Below are 21,493 nucleotides of genomic sequence, written 5' to 3' on the forward strand. Positions count from 1 at the left end.
CGAGGGGTTGTGACCCTACTCCTGCGCACTGTGTTCGGTTGCCAGATGCTCCACACTATGAGACTTATTGACAAAGACAGAAGGAGAGCCACAGACACAATGACAGAAAGAGAACTGAGTCCAGTTCACACTTCTAATATCATGGCGTCCGCAAGGAAGACTCAGGCCTCTCCTTGGTAATCCCAAACAGTCTGGGAGGCCATGGCAAACTCAGCTGAACCAGCCCGTGTTGGTCCCTCAGCACTGTCGGTCTAGCTGCGGATCATTAGACACACACTGAGCCCTAACCCATGAATAAGTGCAACGTTATCACAATACACAATGCGTCAAAGCAGTGACACGCAAGCAGATCGTTGGACCTCTTCACACCTTGACCACAAATAAACTCAGGAAACACGGGACGTTGCATTGTTTTGAGAAAAATCAGGGCATGTATTTTTTTTTTTTCCACAAAATACGGGCTGTGCATTCCTGGCATGACTTCACAGGCACACGGCCTTGTTTTTCTGTGCTCTTTCGTGGATAATATATGTTGGTGGTGGCAGAGGGGTGGGGGCTGCTGCGGGTGAAGGGACTGCTCATGTGTGTGTTTGCAAGCAGGTGTGTTTGTAGGCTGGTGCATCCTCCATCTCTCTTAGCTCTGCATGTCTGTTCTACTTCTTCTGTCACCTGAACCACAGGCTAATCTTTTTGTTTATATATATATATATTTTTTTTTTTTCATTTAACATTTCTGTCAGGAATCCTCATTTTAAACCATTTTTCATTGTTTAATTTATTGCTATCATGTTGGTTTTATTTTTTTTTTGTTCACATAAGGAAACTATCTTCTTCCTTTCAGATAATAAGTTCAATCAGAAGCAGCCACAACAGCACTTGAATTAGTGTGTTTTGCAGGGCAGTATTATTTATGCTGAAGCTGACTCCTGAAAACATTAATTTCATAAATACTGTGTACTGAAGCAAGTCTGCAGGAAACATGCTTAAGTTTAGAGTCTGTCTGCCTTGCGCAGACATTTTATGATGTTTTTTATGACCTATGACATAAACAGCACATGACATCTTAAAATATGTGAACGTGTTGGTCCCAAATAGTAACAATAAAACTGAGCAATGGGAAACAGCCTTTGGATGACTCACAATAAAGGAACTGGCAGAGGGAAACTGGACAGAACATTAAGAAGAATAAAAAAAGATTTCTTTTTTTTTTTTTCCTGTGAGTTCTCATGTGAACCCAGGAGTACATTACAGCAGAGGGCCAAAGGAACTGCTACAGCACAGCTCTGTTTAACAGGAAGGCGGCGGTTCGATAACAGCTCAAGCTACATTTGGGGTGAGTTTCATTTCTCTGGTTTGGTGAGTGTGACCTCACTGTTCCCTCACAACAGGTGACTCCAGACAATATATTTCACATCTGGCCAAGACGTAACCTGACCACCCTGCTCTTACAGGAAAAAAAGCCTTAAAACTCACACACACACACACACACACACTGTAAAACATCAGGTGTCACAGAATTTGTAGTGGAATCAACTAATCAGCTCATGAACAAGGTAAATATAATAGTTTTATCAATTTCAAGAAATAAAATAATAAAATTAACGTTTTTAGTGTTTAAAAGACTGAGTTTATCTGACTTGACATCATAAGTGGAATGAATGAGCTGCTGTTCTACACATTACATTAAGTCATGGTTGTTTCTTTTGAAAATGATTAAACGTACACAGACACTTGTTTCTTGAAGGTGACTAGGAGCAGGTTGATGTATTTAGTCTTCGTGCTGCTTTTGATGCAAAATCAGACCCAACATTTAAATGAAAATGTAAATGCAGCGTAACGGGTTCATGTCACTGAGCAGTTTCTGACTGAACTCTTTGACTGACTTCAGTTCAGTTCAGTTCACTCATTAACATTTAAGGCGGTGAAAAAAAACTTGTGTTTTTAAGTTTAACCAGCTTACGATGTTTTACAGTGCACATCCTCCATTCAAAACTGCTGCCGGCCAATACACATAACTCCAAGGTTTCGCCGACCTCTCTAATAGGACAAAGCCACACCCCATAGTTTAACAAGAGTAATAAAACACACACACACACACACACAGGCATTGACACAAGCATGTGCTGTTTTACAGAGCAGCACATGCTCAGGTGTCATTCTCTCCACAGTAAAAGCTTTTGTCAAGTTTGGCAAAATTTGCCTCAAATTGTTTCGCTGGTTTCTGTGCCCGTTCAGTGGAGGTCAGGATTGAGGTGATTTCCACTCAATGAAAATTCTCAGGAACACTTCAGGTCCGAGAGTGTGGCTTGGCCCGCTGTCTGCCTGGCTGTGTGTCCTGTCTGGCAGGTCCAAACCTCAGTTAGACACACATGCACGGTGATATTTCATGTGTTCATTTCTGGAGCTTTACAACTTGAATCCAAAGCCGTGGCACCCGAAGAAGTATGCCGCTGAGAGCGTGTCAGGAGGAGTTGGCTGAACATCACACAAGCAACTGGCCTCACGCACATGCACACACGTACACACACACACACACTTTAAGACACACTTTAAGACACACTAGTGGGAATTTAAGAGGAAAAGGGAGGAGGAATAAAAGAGGACATAGAGATGGAAGAAAACAAGCAGGAACAAGAGAGAAGAGATAGAGAGTCTGCCAAAGACTTTACAGGCTTTGCAATCATGCTGCCACGTCAACACAAGACAGATAGCCCAGCAACAGTGGGGTGAAGTAAAGAGGAATCTATCTTCTCTCTCTCTTCCCTCTTCTATCTCTCTGCGCGAACAACAAACCTCCTCTTTAATGTCTGCTCACACACAAACACACATTTGGACAGCTGTTCCTACAAGAATATCCCATTTAAAGCAAGAAATAGTTCACGACCTCGAGAGGGAAAATCGCCACTTGGACAGCCTTTGATATTCTCTTCCAACTTCCTAACTCTCATTTTAAACACATTAACTCGGCTGAATTAACCCTTGGATGCATGACCTACCAATACCTACACTCTTCCATGAGTGGGGTCAAAAATGACCCCAATTAGAATAAATGCGCTTTTGCAATAAACTTAAGAAATTTCTTTAATTTTGGTTAAAGATAATGATTTTTTATTATATTTTGATTAACAAATGAGTGATTTCATTTTTGACATGTTCATTTATCATATTTTATTCACATTTTATCACAAAAGAAACAATCAATCAATCATGTATCAAAAAATGTCAAAATCAATTGTGTGTATGTCTGTCTGTTACTACAATGAAGGATGAACAGAGAATGAACATAAAGTAAGTCCAGGGACCATAACACTGTCCACGCACATGTAGAGACACAAATGTCTTCTCTCTTCTCACTGTGTGCAGCTGTTACAAATGACCTGCACGCAGCCACACACACACACACACACACACACGATTGAGTAATCATAAAAAGACGACCTAACGGGTTAGCTTTTATTACAAGGAAGTTATAGTAAATATAGTAAAGAGTCAAAAAAATATAGTAAGAGTCTCCACACAATAAATGCAGTAATACATTACAGTACTAAACATACTTTGTAGTAACTAACTAACTACTTTGTAGTTGGTAGTAAGCTAACTAGCTAACAACAAGGTCTGCTAATTTGAGGACAATAATAATAATACCCTATCACAGAAAAGTCATGAATGTAGTAAGGTAGCTTTGTAGTTGGTAGTAAGCTAACTAGCTAACAACAAAGTAGGCTAATTTGATGACAATAATACTAATACCCTATCACAGAAAAGTCAACTAGCTTTGTAGTTGGTAGTAAGCTAACTAGCTAACAACAAAATAGGCTAATTTGATGACAATAATACTAATACCCTATCACAGAAAAGTCAACTAGCTTTGTAGTTGGTAGTAAGCTAACTAGCTAACAACAAAATAGGCTAATTTGATGACAATAATACTAATACCCTATCACAGAAAAGTCAACTAGCTTTGTAGTTGGTAGTAAGCTAACTAGCTAACAACAAAATAGGCTAATTTGCTGACAATAATACTAATACTCAGAAAAAAAAAAGTAGATAAATGAAGATAATACTTACATGTATGTTGCTGTGTAGAAATGACCTCCTTGGTGGTGAAACTGCTAGCATCAGATGTGTAAGTGCAACAGTAAGTGTATACTGACAATCACAGTTGATAAGGATCAAAGGTTCCTGGGCTAACTTCAGATTTCATAGGAAATGTATGGGGTCATTTTTGACCCCGCTCATGGAAAAGTGGGGTAGTCATAGAAAAACTGCAATTTCTTGAAAAGTGTGAAAAAAAAATTTAAAATTGCAATGGCCTCATGTCACAAACATGTTTTATGAGGAATACCTGGAATATGAAAATATAAATACTTTTAATTTAAAAGATTTTGAAGAATAACAACCCTTGGGGTCATTTTTGACCCCACTTATGCATCTAAGGGTTAAGGCAGCATGTTTTTAAAGCTCCTGGTTTCCATATGAGCGCAATCAGGTGTGAATTATATTTACTGTCACAGTCCATTTCAGGGTAATAACAGAGAGCCTTGTGGCTCTTCGCACGCAAAAACTGAATGAGAATCTACTGATAATCATTATTATTTAGTTCTGCAGATCTTCATATCATTTTGTAAGTATTTTGTGTTGCTGTCTTTCCTGTGGGCATCTGTTGAAGTTTTTTTTTTCTTGTGCGTGAGTTTCTCAGGTTTGTTTTTTGCTACCACTTCATCACATGCTGCACCATCATGGAGGAGAGATGGTGGCTCACATCCCTGCAGGTCTGTTAACTGGTACTAATTTCATGGGCACAGCTGCTGTGTTCTGAAAAATGTCCTTTCCCAGTACCGGCCCAACAGTTTGAAGAAAATGTTAATCACTTTGCACAGTCGACAAACACAACACATAGACTTCAGTGAATACCACACTGATTAAAGGCTACTTGTGCAGCATTCCCTCCAGTACAATGTGTTGTTTCATGGTTAGGCTGAGCATGATGAAGAGACACAAGTTAACAGTGAGTCTTGGACTGTAAGGCAAACTCTAGAAATCTAGGGCTGCAAGCAACAATAATTTTCATGAAAATGATACGTTTCACTATTTATCAACTCTTTTCATTATTGATTAACCCTCATGCTGTCTTAAAATATGAGCCGCTCTCAGGTTTAACAGCTGAAAGAAAAACCTAACTAACATTTTTACAGAACATTTGAAAAAACTTCTCTTGAAATGACCGAACCCTTAGAAAAAGTGAATTAATATTTTTTTACAAAAGCTGTAGACCAGCAAGGTACAAAGACTGTCTTTATAATAATAAGGGACAGACACACACACACACATACACAAAGACACATACATGTACACATTTAAGGAGGGAGGTACACATGAATTATTGAAAAAAAAAGTTTTGTAGTAAAAATGAGTGGCGCACAATGAACAAATAATTTCTACATTGTAAAATATGAAAACACCCAGGTAAGTACTGTTTATGAAAAATGGATTTCTGGCTTGAGAGGCTTTATCAAGGGGATTTGGCAAGTGCGGTTAATTTTCTACAAATTTAGTCTGTAAATGGTAAGAAAATGGTAAAAAATAATAAATAAATAATAATAATAAACCTGTAATAATTTCCCAAGGCTCAACATTATCTTTGCTAGCGCAAGTCTAAAGCCCTGACTCGATCGATTATCAAATCAGCTGTTGATTAATTTTCTGTTGGTCCACTAACTGATTAATGGACAAGTCATGACTACACTCGTTTGTAAAAGATGAAGCTCTAGAAAAGTCTTAACATCTCTCAGTGGAGAGTTAACTGAATTTCATTCAGCGGTTCTCACACTCAGGTTGTAAGCAGTGTATATACATACATACATACACTAACTCGTCTCAAACTGGTATATAAACAATAGAATTACATGTAATTACACCACTCAGAACAAATGTTACACACTGTTTTGTCCCATATATTCAAATGGCAAATAATAATACCTTGGAGTATAATTACTGTGGTCCTACTGTGTTCTAACTAAACTTTCCTGTTCAACTTCGTGTCTCAATCTGTTCCCGTTCACTCTAAATTCACTCCAGCTGATGTTATGGGCCCTGGGTGACTCGTTTAGACCTGGCATCGTAACTCCCTCAGTGCTGGACATGCATGGATGAGTTTTCAGTACGTGTCCAAGAGGTGATCCTTTAGCTCCACCATGTGCCTACAAATGATAATGCACAAACTGTCATCCCCGGGCTATTTTAGGTATTAAATGTTAATGTTAAACTTTATTGATCCCCAATGGGAAATTCTCTTTTCATTTGCTGCGCTGGAGGAAAATCAAAGGTCAGGCTCAGCTACAAAACGACACCCGTGGCTCTGATAATGGTTCAGTGTCTTACTAAAGGACACTTCAGGGGGTGAGCGTATTCACTGACACAGAGGCTTCAACCAAGATGGTCTCTCTAACTCACTGGTTTAGAAATACACGTCACAGAGAGGGGTGAGTGTGCATGTTTTCATTTCAACAAAAAAAAACCCCCGCCACAGATATCCACATATTCCAAGCTGCTGCAAGGTTTGTTTGGACTGAAAACCTGCAAACCTGCAAACTCTTGGGTCTTATAATCCTGCCTCCAACATCTGTCTGACACACTTGCAGCTTTAACATCTACTAAACAATGCCCCTGACTACAAAAAATAAATAAAAGAAATCTACACTATTATTTAAAAATGGGAGAGAAGAGACACGAAAGCTTTGTGAGCCAGTGAACTGCTTGTTTTCTTCATTCACATGGCTGATAAAGTCACTGGACTGATAAAGAGGAGGAAAAATGAAAACTAAAAATACTGTGCACGGTTACTCTGTATCATGTCAAGTGTTAAACCAAGTACGTGGAAGAATGGAAAGAATTAAAACAGAAAAACAAGGAAGCAAAGAAGGCAAGACAAGGAGAACAGATATAGAATTTATTTTCAATATCCATTGCAAAGAATAAGAGGTGACACAGCTTGAAACAGATAATATAGAATTTATTTTCAACCAGAAGTAGGAAAATACATAGGTAGGTGTAAAGGAAACAAGCAGAACCTGTAGTCAAACGGAAATAAAAATAAAAGAACAAAACTAGTCCAAAGAGAATCGAGAGGACGGCTAAGGGGTACAACAGAAAGCATTGTTTACCATTCAGTTTCTTTTTAAAACAGTATGTGTTGATTTGAAAACAGCTGCCTTGATTTCTCATCTGGGTTAATGGACATTCTACAACATTGTGCAAGTGTTTCGTCTTTTTTTTTTTTTTTTTTTGCTGGTATTTCATGAATGGTAAACAATAGTTGGTCCAGTGCATAAACACAGTGACACAGATCAATATATGTACTCAGCTGACTACAGATAGACAATCCTGATCATTGAACAACTACCACTAGAACGGCAGGGAGAAGGAGATGAGCAAATATACAAGATGGCTGATAAAAAGGAAGAAAGAAAAAAAAGCTTTAAAAGGTTTTCAGATAACAAAGCAATCTGCGAGGTTGAAAATCAAGAGTTAAAAAGCCAAAAAAAAAGAAACAAATAGACCACAGTTTGAAAGATGACATAGCTACATTTTCCAGATAAAATATTTAAAAACCCATTCTGAATGTATCTGAATGTTTCTGGGTATTATTGCCAAGTTTTTGGAAAAAAAAAAGATGCATGTTAATTTGAGTTGATGGGTTGAGAAACCAAACTCCAACCACAGAGACAAGTATGAATATGGATGTTCATGTGATTCAAGGAAAAGGACAAAAGTACCTTGCTTTCCTTACAGCCCTACATTTCATGAAGACTATGATATGAATTCAAAAAAAAAAAAAAAAAAAATGATGTGACTGGTTGGTCAAAGAACTTGCTCTACGACAGAGAACTGAACTACAAGCAGCTTTGGTGTGCACCATTACAAAGAGATGCAGCCTGGGAAAAATCACTCTACGCCTAACAAGCCAACTATGAAACACAATGCAACAGTGAAAAAGCACAAAGCCAACAATGTGATCACTCACTGAAGCTTAAAGAGTGAAATAAACTCAGCTCTGTGATTTTCTAGATTTTCAATCAGAAGCCATAGTCTGTGGTTTAACAAGAGGGGGGATGAAGAGGAGAGGAGACGGGAAGGAGAGGGTGAGGGGTGTCAACAACTGAAAAGATTTAAGAGTCAAATCAGTGACTATCAATAGTAGCTAGCTAGTGTAACAGATTTAACCACTGTGATGCACAAGAACAGAGTGAGATGGACTAGTAGTACTCAAAAATCATCACAGGACCAGTCTGGCGACCAGCGGCACGACATTAGCTTAGTCTTACAAACATGTTTCACACCAGTCAGAACAGTGTTCTCTAGTACTGAACTGCAGCCACTAGTAAGACAGCTCTGCTGCCCTAAACCTACAGGCACCAGCACTCTCCAGCTAGTGCCATGCAACATCCAAAAATAAAGCTGAGAAGTTAAAAAAAAAAAAAAAAAAAAAAAAAAAGTAAGAAAAAACTGATCATCCCTGTGCTGAAATTTCTGATACCAATGATTTAGGTACTTTGCCTCCAATAAGCAGTCAATCCTTCATTCCACGAGGCATCGTCAGGGACATTCAACTTCTCTAAATCAACCCATCAAAGACAATGTCTCATCATGATTTCTACAGAGGATTTGGTTTGTGATGGGATAAGAGTAAATGGAAGGGGGGGGTGAGTAAAAGTAAAAACAATGTAGCAAACATAACACCATCATAGAATTCATGATTTACACATCAACAACACAATTCAATATCTTTTTAGAAAGGAAACATGAGATACATCTTTTATTCACACTTTACAAAAAAAGCTAGCCTTTAAATCTACTACAATACTAATGCCATTCAGGAAAAAAAGCAAACTGGACACATTGGTTTCCATTGGAAAAAAAAAAAAAAAAAAAAACAAAGAAAAAAAAACGTTAAAAAACAAACGTAGGGGGCAAACAAATTGGACAAGAAAACTTGATTTGAGGACTAAATTTATACTTCCTATTTACTTGCTTCCCTCTTGCTTTAAAAATGTCATTTCAACATATACATTAAAGTATTAAGATCTTTACTCACTAATATGATGGGACAGGGAGTGAGGGGAGCTGCATATGAATCTACTAAGTGCTCATCATCCGTTGTATCTGTGTAAAAGCATGGCTGTCGAAGTGGTCGTCTCGCCACGGACAAACCTCTCTTGTCGGTCTGGGATGTAACAAATTTTGATTCATAGCAACGCGTTTGCCTGGCCTTCAGAGAGAAACAGCTGAGCTTGCTGCCCCTCATCCCTTGTTCATCCAAAAGCAGCCTTCCTCCTTTTCCAATACAGAGGTAGGGGGGCCCACAGATGGCACTATAGTACTGCAGTGACGAGGGTAAGAGAACTATACAAAGTGGTTGCGCAAAGGGGTTTAAAAGACACAGCTTGAGTAATATAGAGGGTAGGTAAAGTCTGAGGTTGGGCGGTTGCCGGTGGGGTGGGGTATTAGGGTGATGGACAGGCTTATGGAGATTTAAAATTCATGGCCAGGAAAGGAGCTAGGGGCTAGGAATTTTGGGGGTCTGGGCATGGGGCCGTGCTAAGGTACAACAAGGGAGCAAAACAATCTGAGAGAGTGGATTTAGTAAAGATAAGACATCCTACTCATGTTCTTTAAGTAGAGGAGAAAGGGTCGGTGGAGAAAGCATACCTGATTACTAGAGAGCTCAATGAATAGGAAGGATATACACATCATCATAACATTGTCACAGCTCATAAAAAAGGAAATCAACATTAACAAAAACCAAAAAAAAAGGACATAAAATCTTCACAAATGTCTCAACAGTATTTAAAAATAAAAGGAGAAAAGGTTGTTCAGGCGTTCGTCAAGTGTATATAGTGCAAGACAACGACAACTGCTACAGTGAGGCACGATGTTTTGCTGTACGTGTGGGATTTATATAGGTTGTTTCGGCCACACGTCACTGGTGAGAGTGGGTGTGAGATATATAAATGAACAGATGTGGAGTCACTGGTGGGCTGTGACTCGTTCTTGTGTGTCCTTTTGTCTGAACTGATGGCAGCAGTGTGGATCAATGGCTTTGTTAATGGGCAAGAAGAGACAGGCAGAGTTTATTCGGTGTCTATTTACAATCGCAGCAATATGCCGGCAAATCAAATCAACGGCAGAGAGAGAGAGAGAGAGAGAGAGGGGGCGGGAAAAAAAAAACAATACTGATACATTAATTACAGTTAATCTCAAGGGAGTGCAAAGAAGTGACAGCGAACGCCTTGAACAACCTCTTCTTACGTCTTTTGTACAAGCTGGTAATATCAATTCATCTTAACATTAACTGGATAAAAATTTAGCCATAGTTTACAATACAATCTTTTTTTTTTTTTTTTTCAAATCTGATCATAATTTACTCTTAGTACAAAAAACGCCAGAAAACAGGTCTTTTGTGGTTCATATACAATCATGTAAAGACTGAGTCTAGATTTCTATTCTGTACAAACACTTGTGAAAAAACCACTGCTTTTGTGTATGGAATTTATGGCTGGGGAAAGTCACTACTGGCCTCAGAGACAGTGCTACAAATCTGCCTTCAAATTACCTGTAACATGTGTCTGTGTGTGTGTGTGTGTGTGTGTGTGTAAGTGTTTGTGTGTAAGCTTGCATGTGTGGAGTTGGTTGGCAACTCCAGACAGTGAGAGGGATGCTGGTTTTACTCCTGTGTATCAGCCATTACTCGCTCTCTCTGCCTAAAAGCAATCAAGATAAAGATTTGTGATAGCCCCCCCCCCCCCCCTCCACCCCCATCGCATTTTCCATCAGCCTAAATCCCCTTGCCCCAAAAAAAGATGATACACGGGCCACACAAGCTCCTAAGCACAAGACTAGCCTAACAACTATACAAGCTGGGGTGAAACAGTCTGCAAACAGGATGGTAGCTGCCTTCAGTTTCTCACAACATCCTTTCCTTGACAAATTAACACTACATACTGCTCACATGTAATCAGGTGAATGTAGTTTTCGGACGTCGGGTTCTCGAGGCATCTGTGGGTTTGGTAGCTAATGCACCAGGGCCAAGGTCAGAGGTGTAGACTATCTTGTAGCACCACAGGAGGCCGTGACCACGCAAAAGGCCTCAGCACCACAGAATGACAGCAGGAAATCTCACCTCATATGAGCTGCGCTACATCCACCTCCAGGGACACACGTCTACCAGCTGAAAGCTTGCGCTTACTCGACCACGCCTCAATCAACAAATGTGTGTAAAGACTGAGAAAGTACGCTGGCTGCCCAGAGTACAGGGGGAAAACAAGCACAAGCCAAGAAAATGGAGGTCTGAGACTGACAAGTCTGCTGTCTTTGCTGGTTTTAGATTTATACAGGACAGACAGACGAGCAGACCATCAGCTATGGAGCTTTTCAGGTGGATGTCGTCCCCTCAGCCACTTCTAAGTTTCCCCTTTCTCTTAAACCAAACAGTGCCCCATGTGACAAATCTGAATGAGCTACCATCCCTTCTAGTTTGGATAACAGAAGCAAAGTGGGTTGGTGGGTGGATTCTGGGAGGAAAAGGAGTCCGAAACACAAAATATGACGCACAAACAGGACTGAATCGAGCGGTTAAAAAAAGAACAAAAAAGAAAAATAGAGAAAGAAAAAAGAAAAATATAGAATATCTATAACATTATACGAAATCCCTGTCGGCCAGACCTCACTGTACGGATATTTTACAGGTTGTGTTTTTTTGTCTTCCCCCTCCGGTGTGGTGGAGGGAAGAGCTGGTAGTGGGAGGGAGGAGGATTGAAAGGGAGAGAGGCTGTGGTTGCAGCTCCCCCTGGTGGTGTGGCAGGGACTCACTACCTGCGTGCAGGCAGATGGAGCCCATTGACCTGGGGGGGCACGTTGGGCAGGAGCAGCTCCAGCTGGGCGAAGAGGGAGAAGTGGTCGGAGGGGATGTGGGGATGTGGGCAGCCGCTGACATTGTTCTCTACAAGCCAGTGGGGGTCCAGGGGGCCCAAGATACCCAGCACGTTCAGGTGAGGCTTGGAGTAGAAAATATAGTCAATGACACCCTGAGGAGAGAAGAAGAAGGGAGGTCACTTCTCCAGCAACAAATCAGAACATCCTTGATAGGCTGCCTATAAAAAATATTAATCCCACTTTGAACATTACTACAATCACTGTTACAAATCTGTGTAAGATCAGTAAAAAAAAAAAAAAAAAAAAAAAAAAATACCTTGAAGTCGAAGGTGTAGTTGGTGTAAGGCATCAGGCCGTTCTCGTAGGCGCTCTTCAGCTTGAAGCCGTGGGTGATCCTGCCGTTGGACGTGCTGTTCTTGCCGTTGCAGTTGAATTTGGTCAGGCTGTCGCTATAACGAAGCTCCTTGAAGTCCTTGTGGGTGCAGTCCACTCCGCCAGTACTCAGGTACTCCACTACGCCTGAACAGAAGGGGGAGAGAGGAGAAGTTGTTTTCATCAGAATCAAGAAAAGTCAAGAGGCACTTCAAGGTCCCAGCTGACCAAGCCCAATGTCTTCCCGCTGTTACCAAACTGTTTCTTAAGGCAGAAATTTTGGATGCTGTAAGTCACAAGCAGTATTAGCTGTAACATGAAAGCGGTTATTCAAACACTCCCACACTGCAACTCATGCCACTGTTTGTGTATAGAAACATGTTTTTATGTGCTTCACCCTTCTGGCATATTTGCAGCGACACGCAGCAGCATAGCTCGGTGAAACACCAAACCAAGTTCTGTCTTTTGTAATCCTTTGGGCTACAATGAACGCACAAAATGCAGCAAAATGAAAGCAGGAACACTTGAATACCTTTTCAGGAGAACTTTACCTTTGACTGCTACACCTCAACAGTGACTGACATGTAAAGGAAACAAGGTCACAGCAGTAACACAGCAAATCTCTCAAGTTTGAAGGACTGGTAAATTAAGTGCACACAGGTGAGGTAGGTACGGCTTTCTATCCATCTACAGACTGACTACCACTTAATATTTGGTTACAGCTGAATTTAAATTTACCAAACCCTGAATCTACTTTGTATGCACAAGAAAAGTAGAGTGTGTTTCAGAAGTGCCCTTAGCCCATGATAAAAAAAGTGTCCACCACAATTCTCCAGAGGCCATGCTGACATCTTCAGATTGTTACAGGAGTTTTTAAAAACTGAATAATCCAGGTTAGTTATTTGGGTTATGTTTATTTGTACACATTTACTTTTCATTGAACTGACAGAGCATCCATGCAAGACACAGAACTCCTCATTCAGAAGAGTTTGAGGTGCAACTTTGCTCTAGAACACCTCAACACCTGGGAGGAGATGGGAAAGTAACCAACAACCGTATAACTACCCTTTGAAACGCCCTGCTTACTTACCAGAGTCAGGCAAGGAGTTGAGGTCAGCGCACAGCACCAGTGGAATGGCATTGGTCTCACCAGAGACAGAGGACAGCTTGAGGCTACGTGTGGCCTTATCCACTATGTTCTTCACCTCTGACAGGAACATCATGGTCTGGACCAGCTTAACATCAGAGTACTCTGGGTCCCAGTGCATGTGGGCATTGGCTACCAGGAGCAGCTGCTTCTCCATGCCGTGGAGTGACTTTCCGGCTGAAAGGTAGGGAAAAGGTAAGCAGTGAGGAATTAAAGAGAAATCAAGACACACTGCCATGAGAAGAGTTCTCTGTTACACCACCTACAATCACTTGTAATGTAACTTAAGCTTCACAGTGAGTTTCAGAAAAAAATCAATTGAGGATCAGCAGGACTAGCCGATCTTAAAAGAAAAGCACATGCAGTAAATCTAGAGATGCCAAGCACCGAAATAAAAAGTTCCAAAGATCAGAATAGGGCGTTTACTCACAGGAGACCTCCATCATCTCTTTGCGGACCTCCAGCAGTACAGCTACCCCAATGTTGTCCTTGGTCATCACCCTGTTCAGCATAGCCTCTGAGCCTTCGGAGTTAGCCATGGCCAGCTGGTTGAACTCCACTGTGTGCTTCTGCACTGCGCTGAACCTGGAGATAAGCAGAGGGAAATGAGATGGGAGGGCTCAACACAATTTCTGTGAGCAGCAGTAGCACAACAAGCACACAAATTACAATATGCTGCAAATACATGTGGTCCTGTATTTTTAACTCTCACACTCCCAGATATTAAAATCAAAGACCTTGTCATGGAACACAAACTAACACACAAACTAAAAGAGAACTTCCGGCACAAAATTCTTGTAGCTGTGTCCCACAGGGGCTCATGAGTGATAAAACTTTCCCCCCACATAACTGACTTGTATATAATATAGTATATAATATTATTATCTGCAAGTATGGAGATAGTCCCACAGACTGGATCACATCTGCTTAATTGGGTAAAATTAAAATGCCTCTCAAAGGCAACAGTGTTACAGGGAATATGTAAGACTTCTGAACAACAAAATGTGCAGACAATTGTGAATAGATTTAGAGTCTAAGTTACATTTATTTTTTTAATATCTTGTGTCTTTATCAGTGACTGGAAATTTAAATGGCTGATAGTAACTTCTCAACTTAATGGTGGCTTATCTGCTTCAGCGAAAAAGACAGAACACTACAGGATAGAGTTTCTGTGGGTTTTTCAACTTAAAGTCAATAATATGCTCTTGTATTTACCACAGGCTAATAATAGTCTCATGAATGTCATCCAGCTGCTTTAATTTCACCAACATATAAAAATTTCTGCATCCGACTAATTCAATATTAGCCACTAAAAACCGGTAATCAAACTCTTTAGGACATGTTAAATTCATTTGCATACTTCAATAAAACAGTCTGTCATAAAGCAATATCACTTGTTGTCTCTTAACATAAAGAGATTTGGAACTATTTGTTTTTGTCTTCATATTATTAAAATAATATTTCACTGATTTATCACTTCTATTACACTGCCAGACTCACAATAGACACTAGTTGGGGAAAAAACATCAAAATTGGTGCAGCAGAACCAGAGACATCTCATGTCCAGTGTGTTATTTCAACAAGCTTCAACTTCTATGCATAAAGTCCCACCAATACTGTGGTCTGATGTGTGCAAGATTTTTATAGTAGCTGTGGCAGACTCAAGCAAGTATTTTTAAAAGATGTTTTCTCAAAATGTGGATAAAAGGTTTAGTAGTCATATCTATGTGCCATGGTATAAACAGACAGACTTCAAGATTGTCGTCAATGTCAACCTCGAGTCTAAAGCCTAGCTTCTGTATTTGGCTATGAATGCAGAGGGGTTGTCGTTTTGCAGTTTCGGAAACTGTGTTCAAGCACGAGAGCACAGTAAACACATAGGATATGGGAGGCTTGACAAATGCTTTACCAAGATGAGAGCAATCCGTGTTATCACTGTCTGAAAGCTACAACAAAAACCTTACAGGCCTTCTAATTTGCAGGGTAATCAAACTGGTTAGGTAGGTCAGTGGTGGTAGCTCCACCAGCGATACGCCCTGACAACAAATCAAGATACCATCAACTAACAGCAATATAAAAATAACACTGGTTCCAGATTCCCAGTATTACAGATTGGGCCTTGAGTGAAAGGCTCACAATGTGATACATACTTTCTTTGTTAGAGTCATTGCATCTGTTTAATAGCGGGAAAATCTCACAAGCTTAGCGATCAGCTATAGTTGAGCAACAATAAAGCTGTATTAATCACTCAGGCAACCACATTAGGAGCTAACTTTTTTTTGGTTCTGACTCCCAGAGCTACAAGCCAGGCAGGAACATACAGGCATTTAGACGTTTTTTCTAATGTTTAACTGCAAAGATTTTTTTTTTAATCCAAGTTTTATAATATCTAGTCAACAAGAGATACAGACCATATGAGAAAAAGTAGGTACATACTTTTCTGTCTTGTAGAAAATTGCACATCCGTCTACATGTTTACGGTCCGACTCTGACATAGTCCTCGCTCGTGACTTTGGACTGAAGAACCCATCGTATCCCTGCTCCTTCAGCTCAGGCAAGAAGAAACTGTAGTACTGCTCCGTTTCAACTTCCTGTAACCAACAAAAAACGTGTTTCAGTATGGACAATACAAAAATAATGACAGTCAAGTAAGTATAACAAAGACCTCCGTCCAAACAACGTCTCAACAATGTGATTCTACATTACACATTGATACAAAACGGGCAAGAGTAAGAGATAGTATAACGTAACATACTCTGTCACTGAAATGACACTATTTGCACAAGTAGAAACCAGAAAAATGTTAATTGCTGAAACAGTGCAGGAAGGAAGAGCAGATATAATAACAACAGCTTGGGAATAATTCTGCACTGATGAATACAAACAAGCAGCTGTGTGCAAGAGACCATTTATTGATTTTTTTTTTTTTTTTTTTTTTTTTTTTTAAGAGACAGACATTGACCCTGCTCCTTGTGATACGGACAAAATATTATTAGAGAGATTCCACTTCTTTTAATATTTTAAGTTTTTCTCATCTTTGTTTTCTTGCACATTAAATCAAACAAACAAAAGAACTTATCAGTGCAGACCAAGATGACAACACCCTCTCACCACACACCTCGACATAGAGAGTAATCAAATTACTCAAAGACTGTAACAATCACTTCCTAATAAAACTTGGAAACATTCTGACACATCAGTGTTTACACAGTGTCAGCACTGAACAGTGTTTCACAAAGGTAGCATTTGTTGCAGGGTTACTGGATTGCATAACAATTTACAGGTATTGCTTTCATTTTGTCAGCTTGATGTGTAGCCAAACACGTCAAGCTACAACTGGCCAACCCTGTGTTTTGTTTGTTTTTAAAATCTTTGTGGATCTACCTTGATATACAACATAAATGTTCAGTTTATATGTAAGTCAAACTTGTGTTTTGACGTCCATCTCTCACCTGCAAACTGATGATGTCTGCGTTGCAACCCAGGATCTCCTGCATGATGGATTTCTTCCTGTATTCCCAGTTTAGAGCCCAAGAGGGACAGTAACCATATAGCTGTCGTGTTGCGTACTTATCACACAGCACATTGTAGCACATCACAGAGAACAGTGCTGAGGGAAGAAACAGAAAAAAAGGCATATCTTAGAAATGCTGAAGAAGCTGATGATTTTGGGGTTCCTCTGTTTTTTTTAAATAGCCAAATTGCAATCCAGCTGTGTGATGTACATTTTTTCTTGTCTATGTGAATAATATGTTCCTTAAAAAGACAATTTGGTTATCAAATTCAAACAGATTTTTTTTTAAATATATCAAACAAAGTTCTGCATGGAAGGACAGTTTGACATGCAGATAGGCTGAAAAGTGCACTACAATGGTGCAATCATCCGCAGCTGTAAACAGCCGTGAGTACTGAGTCAAAACAACATTTACAGCCACCCCTAATGGGGTTGTCCCACACAAGTAAATCAACCCATGGGAAATATTGGTATACTATACATATTTGCATGTAATTTATTGCTCATTTTGCAAAAGGTTTTTAGATTCAACCATAAAAACTGTGCATTTACTACAATGCACGTCTGAAGAATAAGTAGTGGAGCCTTACAATTCTTGAACTATTGGGTGATGTTAAAATTTCTTTGTTCAGCTTGATCATTTTCCCCTAACAACAATAACAACAATAGATAAATGTGGCTGACAGCCAATTTTTACAATACAAGCTGGATCTGTATTTATGGAACAGCTGCGTATTAATAAAACGACTGCTAAGACTATGTGCACCTGCTCAAAGTCACGTTTCATGTCCTTACCTGAGGGTCGTGATCGGTCTGGTTCCTGGAGTGAGATCCATGACCGGGCTGGGGGCTGCTCTGTTGGTACTGAGTAAAGAGGGGAAAAATGCAAATGAACTTTTGGGTTCACAATGTCCCCATCAATATATACTGATGAGGTCATATCTTGAAGAAAAAAAAAACATTAGCTATATACAATTCTTTTGCCAGTCTCAAAAATGCCAAAGAGACAGGGGACTCACTGCGCTTGATAGCCCCTGCCAGATTGTCTAACAAGTAGTTGAGCAGTCTCCGCGTGCCATCAGGTTCCTGGTAGAGGCTCATAATTTCTTGTGCAAGTGGGTTTCCTGATGAAGAAAAAGAAAACCGGGCTGAATCATCGCTAAAAGAACAATGGGATTTCAAGGCTAGAATGGCTGAAAACAAACAAAACAAAAAAAAAACAATAAAAAAAAACATCAAAAAGCCACTCACCTTTCAACCCCAGTGTTTGTAACTGAAAAAGTTTCCCCAATTCAAATGGCAGAACCCGCAACTGGTTGTTATTTAAAAGCAGTTCCCTGTGGAGGACATAGGGGGATTTGATAATTAGAAATCAGCCCTCCTGAGAAACAACCATCTTTGCTACCTTTCAAAAACAATATTTACCACATTACCAGCATCAAGAATGTCTATGGCATACTTTCCAACTTTGGATTGACTTGTAAATATTCCGTTAGACTGACTAGATAATAATGGACACACAGAAAATAAACAGTGTATCTAAGATTAACTGAAAACTCACATTGCCCTGATGAGTGGCATCAGTGTGTAGCATGTGTGTTTTTTTAAGCAAATTAAGCCTAAAATTACTCACCTGAGAGACACCATGTTGCCGAGCTCTGCCGGCAGGCTCCTGATCTTGTTGGATGAGAGATCCAGGTACACCAGGTTGTGTAATTTGGCAATGTCTGGCGGGATGCGTGACAGTGAGTTGTCACTGAGGTGCAGGGCAGTGAGGTGGGTGAGAGACCACAGGGCTGTGCTGAGACTCTTTACTCGGCCTGCAGTGACAGAGGGGAAAAATGTTGCAGTTGGATATAGGACTATTTTACAGTAGCTTATTTTGAGGCCTGCTGAAATGTTAGTTGGTTAATCAATTCATTAACCATTATCATGTTTTTGTTAGGCCAGCAGTTTTGGACTGCTGGTGACTGCTGTCAATGGAAGATGTCACCTTGGGTACTGCGAAACTGACATTTAGTGACATTTTCTGTCATTTTTAAAGGCCAAACCCATAGATTAATTTACTCGTGGCTGCCCAGTACACTATCAACAATATGACTAACACATATTGATTTCCTTTTTCTTCAAAGCCATTTCAACTGTGTTAAATCTTATTTCATCGTGCTGCTGTACGCAGGGCATTAATTCGCTCAGCCCCTCCTTGCCTGGCCCTTGCTTGCACTCTCTCATTCTCACACAAACCCACTGAAAACAGACCCATGACTTAATAGCACCTCCTCTCCATGCACACTCAAAACATGATCATGCACAGGTGGAAGGATTGTTTCTGATTCTTTCCCGCAGAGAAGATAGCTAGTATAGCAAGCTAATCAATGTCAACTGCCCATGCAAGTGGACAATGTTAGTGTTAATTATTTAACACTGATGCTGAGTGTTTAGTCCCTTGAACCAGATGAATATTGAAAAACAAAAAAAGACTCAAAAAGGCTCATCCTGGTGAGATGCAAAGACATTCAGGATACCAGAGGTATCAGCAAAAAAGAAACTAATGTCCAACCAGTGTGATTAGCTATCCTGTTTATTTGTTTTGAATATTTCTAGTGCTGCTGTGGCAGCTGAAGCAGCAAGAGTGGGTCAGGAAGGGATAGCTGAAGCTAATGAAAAGAGAGATGCAGGAATGGATGAGGAGGAAAGCAGCCAACATGCTGCAGTGGAAGACCAAGCTGGGGCAAAAGCAACAGGTGAACACAGTGCTTCACAAATGGAGCTACCACCACAAATAGAATCTAATTCTGAAACACTGCAAACGGTTAATCGAAAAAAAAAAATTGACAGGTTAATTAATGAAGAAAATAATCCTCTGCTGCGGCTCTGTATGGGTCTGATGTGTGTAGAACCACAGTAGCGGACCCATGTCTTATTTGAACAGTGGAGATCCAGTAATTACCTGTGCCCAACAGTGTGAGTGGATATACAAAGAAAGATGACATTTTAAAATTGGAACAGTCTGATATGATTAATGTGTGTGTCAACAGCGCAAATTCAATCCAACTACTTTACCTAAATTTGTAGGGACACCCTGACAATACTCACCACTGATTTCCAGCTCAGCCCAGTATGACTTCTTCCCATTGGCTGCCTCCTCGCTGGACATAATTGTGTACATCCGCCTGGGATCCGGCGGGTCATATTTTTCCTTGGGCATTCCTATAACACTATAAAGACAATTTCGATTTTAAAAGTCATTCGTGAACAAAACGTTGTGCTAATGTGCCATCAAGCCTTTAACTTCGGCCTGAAAGTCAAGCCAGAAAAACTTTACTTTAAATTAGGTTAAAGGTGATGCATGCAGCTCATCTGGTGGCCATATCTACACTGAGAATTGTAATATACTACCACTTGTACATATGACGGCAAGAGATATTAAACATAATCTTTGAATATCAAAAAAGGACAAATTTTTTGATCAAGGTATAATTAAAGTACTACGATGCTATCAATTGTTTATAAACCAGTTGAATTACTTTATATTCAAACAGCTTCCGATTAAGACTGTGATTTCATTGAAGTTACATAATAACATTAAATTCAGCAGCGTAGGGCGATATTTCTCATGCTAAACTTGGCAAACTGGGCTGATAACAACTGTGTGAAACTTTAATTAGCGAAAGAGCTGAAAATTAAACTGTTTTTTTTTTTTAATTTGTAAAAAAAATAGCTAGCTAAGGTTAGCCGATTTTTCCTCTCATTGTTGCTAGCTGATTAGCTTAGCCGAACCTAAATAGGTATCAAACTATACAAGTGCTAAACGGCTAACGCTAGCTCGCTTGCTAAATAGCAAAATGGAAACGGTCAAGCGAAGTTTGTGAAAATGACCAATTAGCCAACTTTAACACCCCGTCCAAGTGGGTTGGCGAAAAAGATTCAAAATGATATTAATAAATACTGTACAATTGTTGTTTACATAATAGCTAAGCACCGACTTGCGCATCAACACTAGGCCACGACACGGCGCATTAGTTAGCTGCCGCTAGCTAGCCTCCAGCAAGAATCCCTGTCGTTGAGATAAACAGAGAGTAAACGAGCTCACAAAGCTACACAATGCTGGGTCTGCAAGCAACTGCGAGCTATTTAGCTTAGCTCGCGTTAGCTTAGTGGCTAAGACCTAACAGATACCAATTATCCGAAACTGACCGACTTCCTTTTCAAATAAGCCCCACTTCAGAAAATAGCCACAGCGTTTTTCACATCTGAAAGCGATTGTGATAAAACTAGTAAAAATAGTTCAAGTCTTGTAGGAAAGATAGCACTTTTACCTGCAAGAGCATACCAAATCGCGAGGACGACTGCGTGTTCTCTTTTGTTTTCTAGCTACTTCTCATCCGTTTCCGCTGCTGTATCATGGCGACTGTAAGGATTTTTTTTTTCTCTGCCGATAACAGCGCTTGATCCTATTGGTCAGCGTGTAGACGGTCCAACCAGCTGTTGAACCAGAGTAAATAAAATCCTTGAGAGACGAGATGGAT

The 21,493-nt window shown here is 40.0% G+C and overlaps 1 protein-coding gene across 1 annotated transcript; it reads right to left on the bottom strand.

Annotated features, from left to right (window-relative positions):
* Positions 1 to 6,935: 6,935 nt before the first annotated feature.
* cnot6a (CCR4-NOT transcription complex, subunit 6a) lies at positions 6,936 to 21,376 on the bottom strand. Its single transcript, XM_041047948.1, has 12 exons — positions 21,284 to 21,376; positions 20,061 to 20,182; positions 18,598 to 18,784; positions 18,216 to 18,301; positions 17,984 to 18,088; positions 17,760 to 17,828; positions 16,903 to 17,060; positions 15,887 to 16,041; positions 13,881 to 14,035; positions 13,394 to 13,627; positions 12,248 to 12,450; positions 6,936 to 12,083 (listed from the first exon to the last, which is right to left on the bottom strand). The coding sequence occupies exons 2-12, from the start codon at positions 20,170 to 20,172 to the stop codon at positions 11,868 to 11,870; spliced, it is 1,680 nt and encodes a 559-aa protein (XP_040903882.1). The 5' UTR covers positions 20,173 to 20,182; positions 21,284 to 21,376; the 3' UTR covers positions 6,936 to 11,867.
* Positions 21,377 to 21,493: the final 117 nt, after the last annotated feature.

Source organism: Toxotes jaculatrix, chromosome 10, assembly GCF_017976425.1.
Source record: "Toxotes jaculatrix isolate fToxJac2 chromosome 10, fToxJac2.pri, whole genome shotgun sequence".
Classification (NCBI taxonomy): Eukaryota; Metazoa; Chordata; class Actinopteri; family Toxotidae; genus Toxotes; species Toxotes jaculatrix.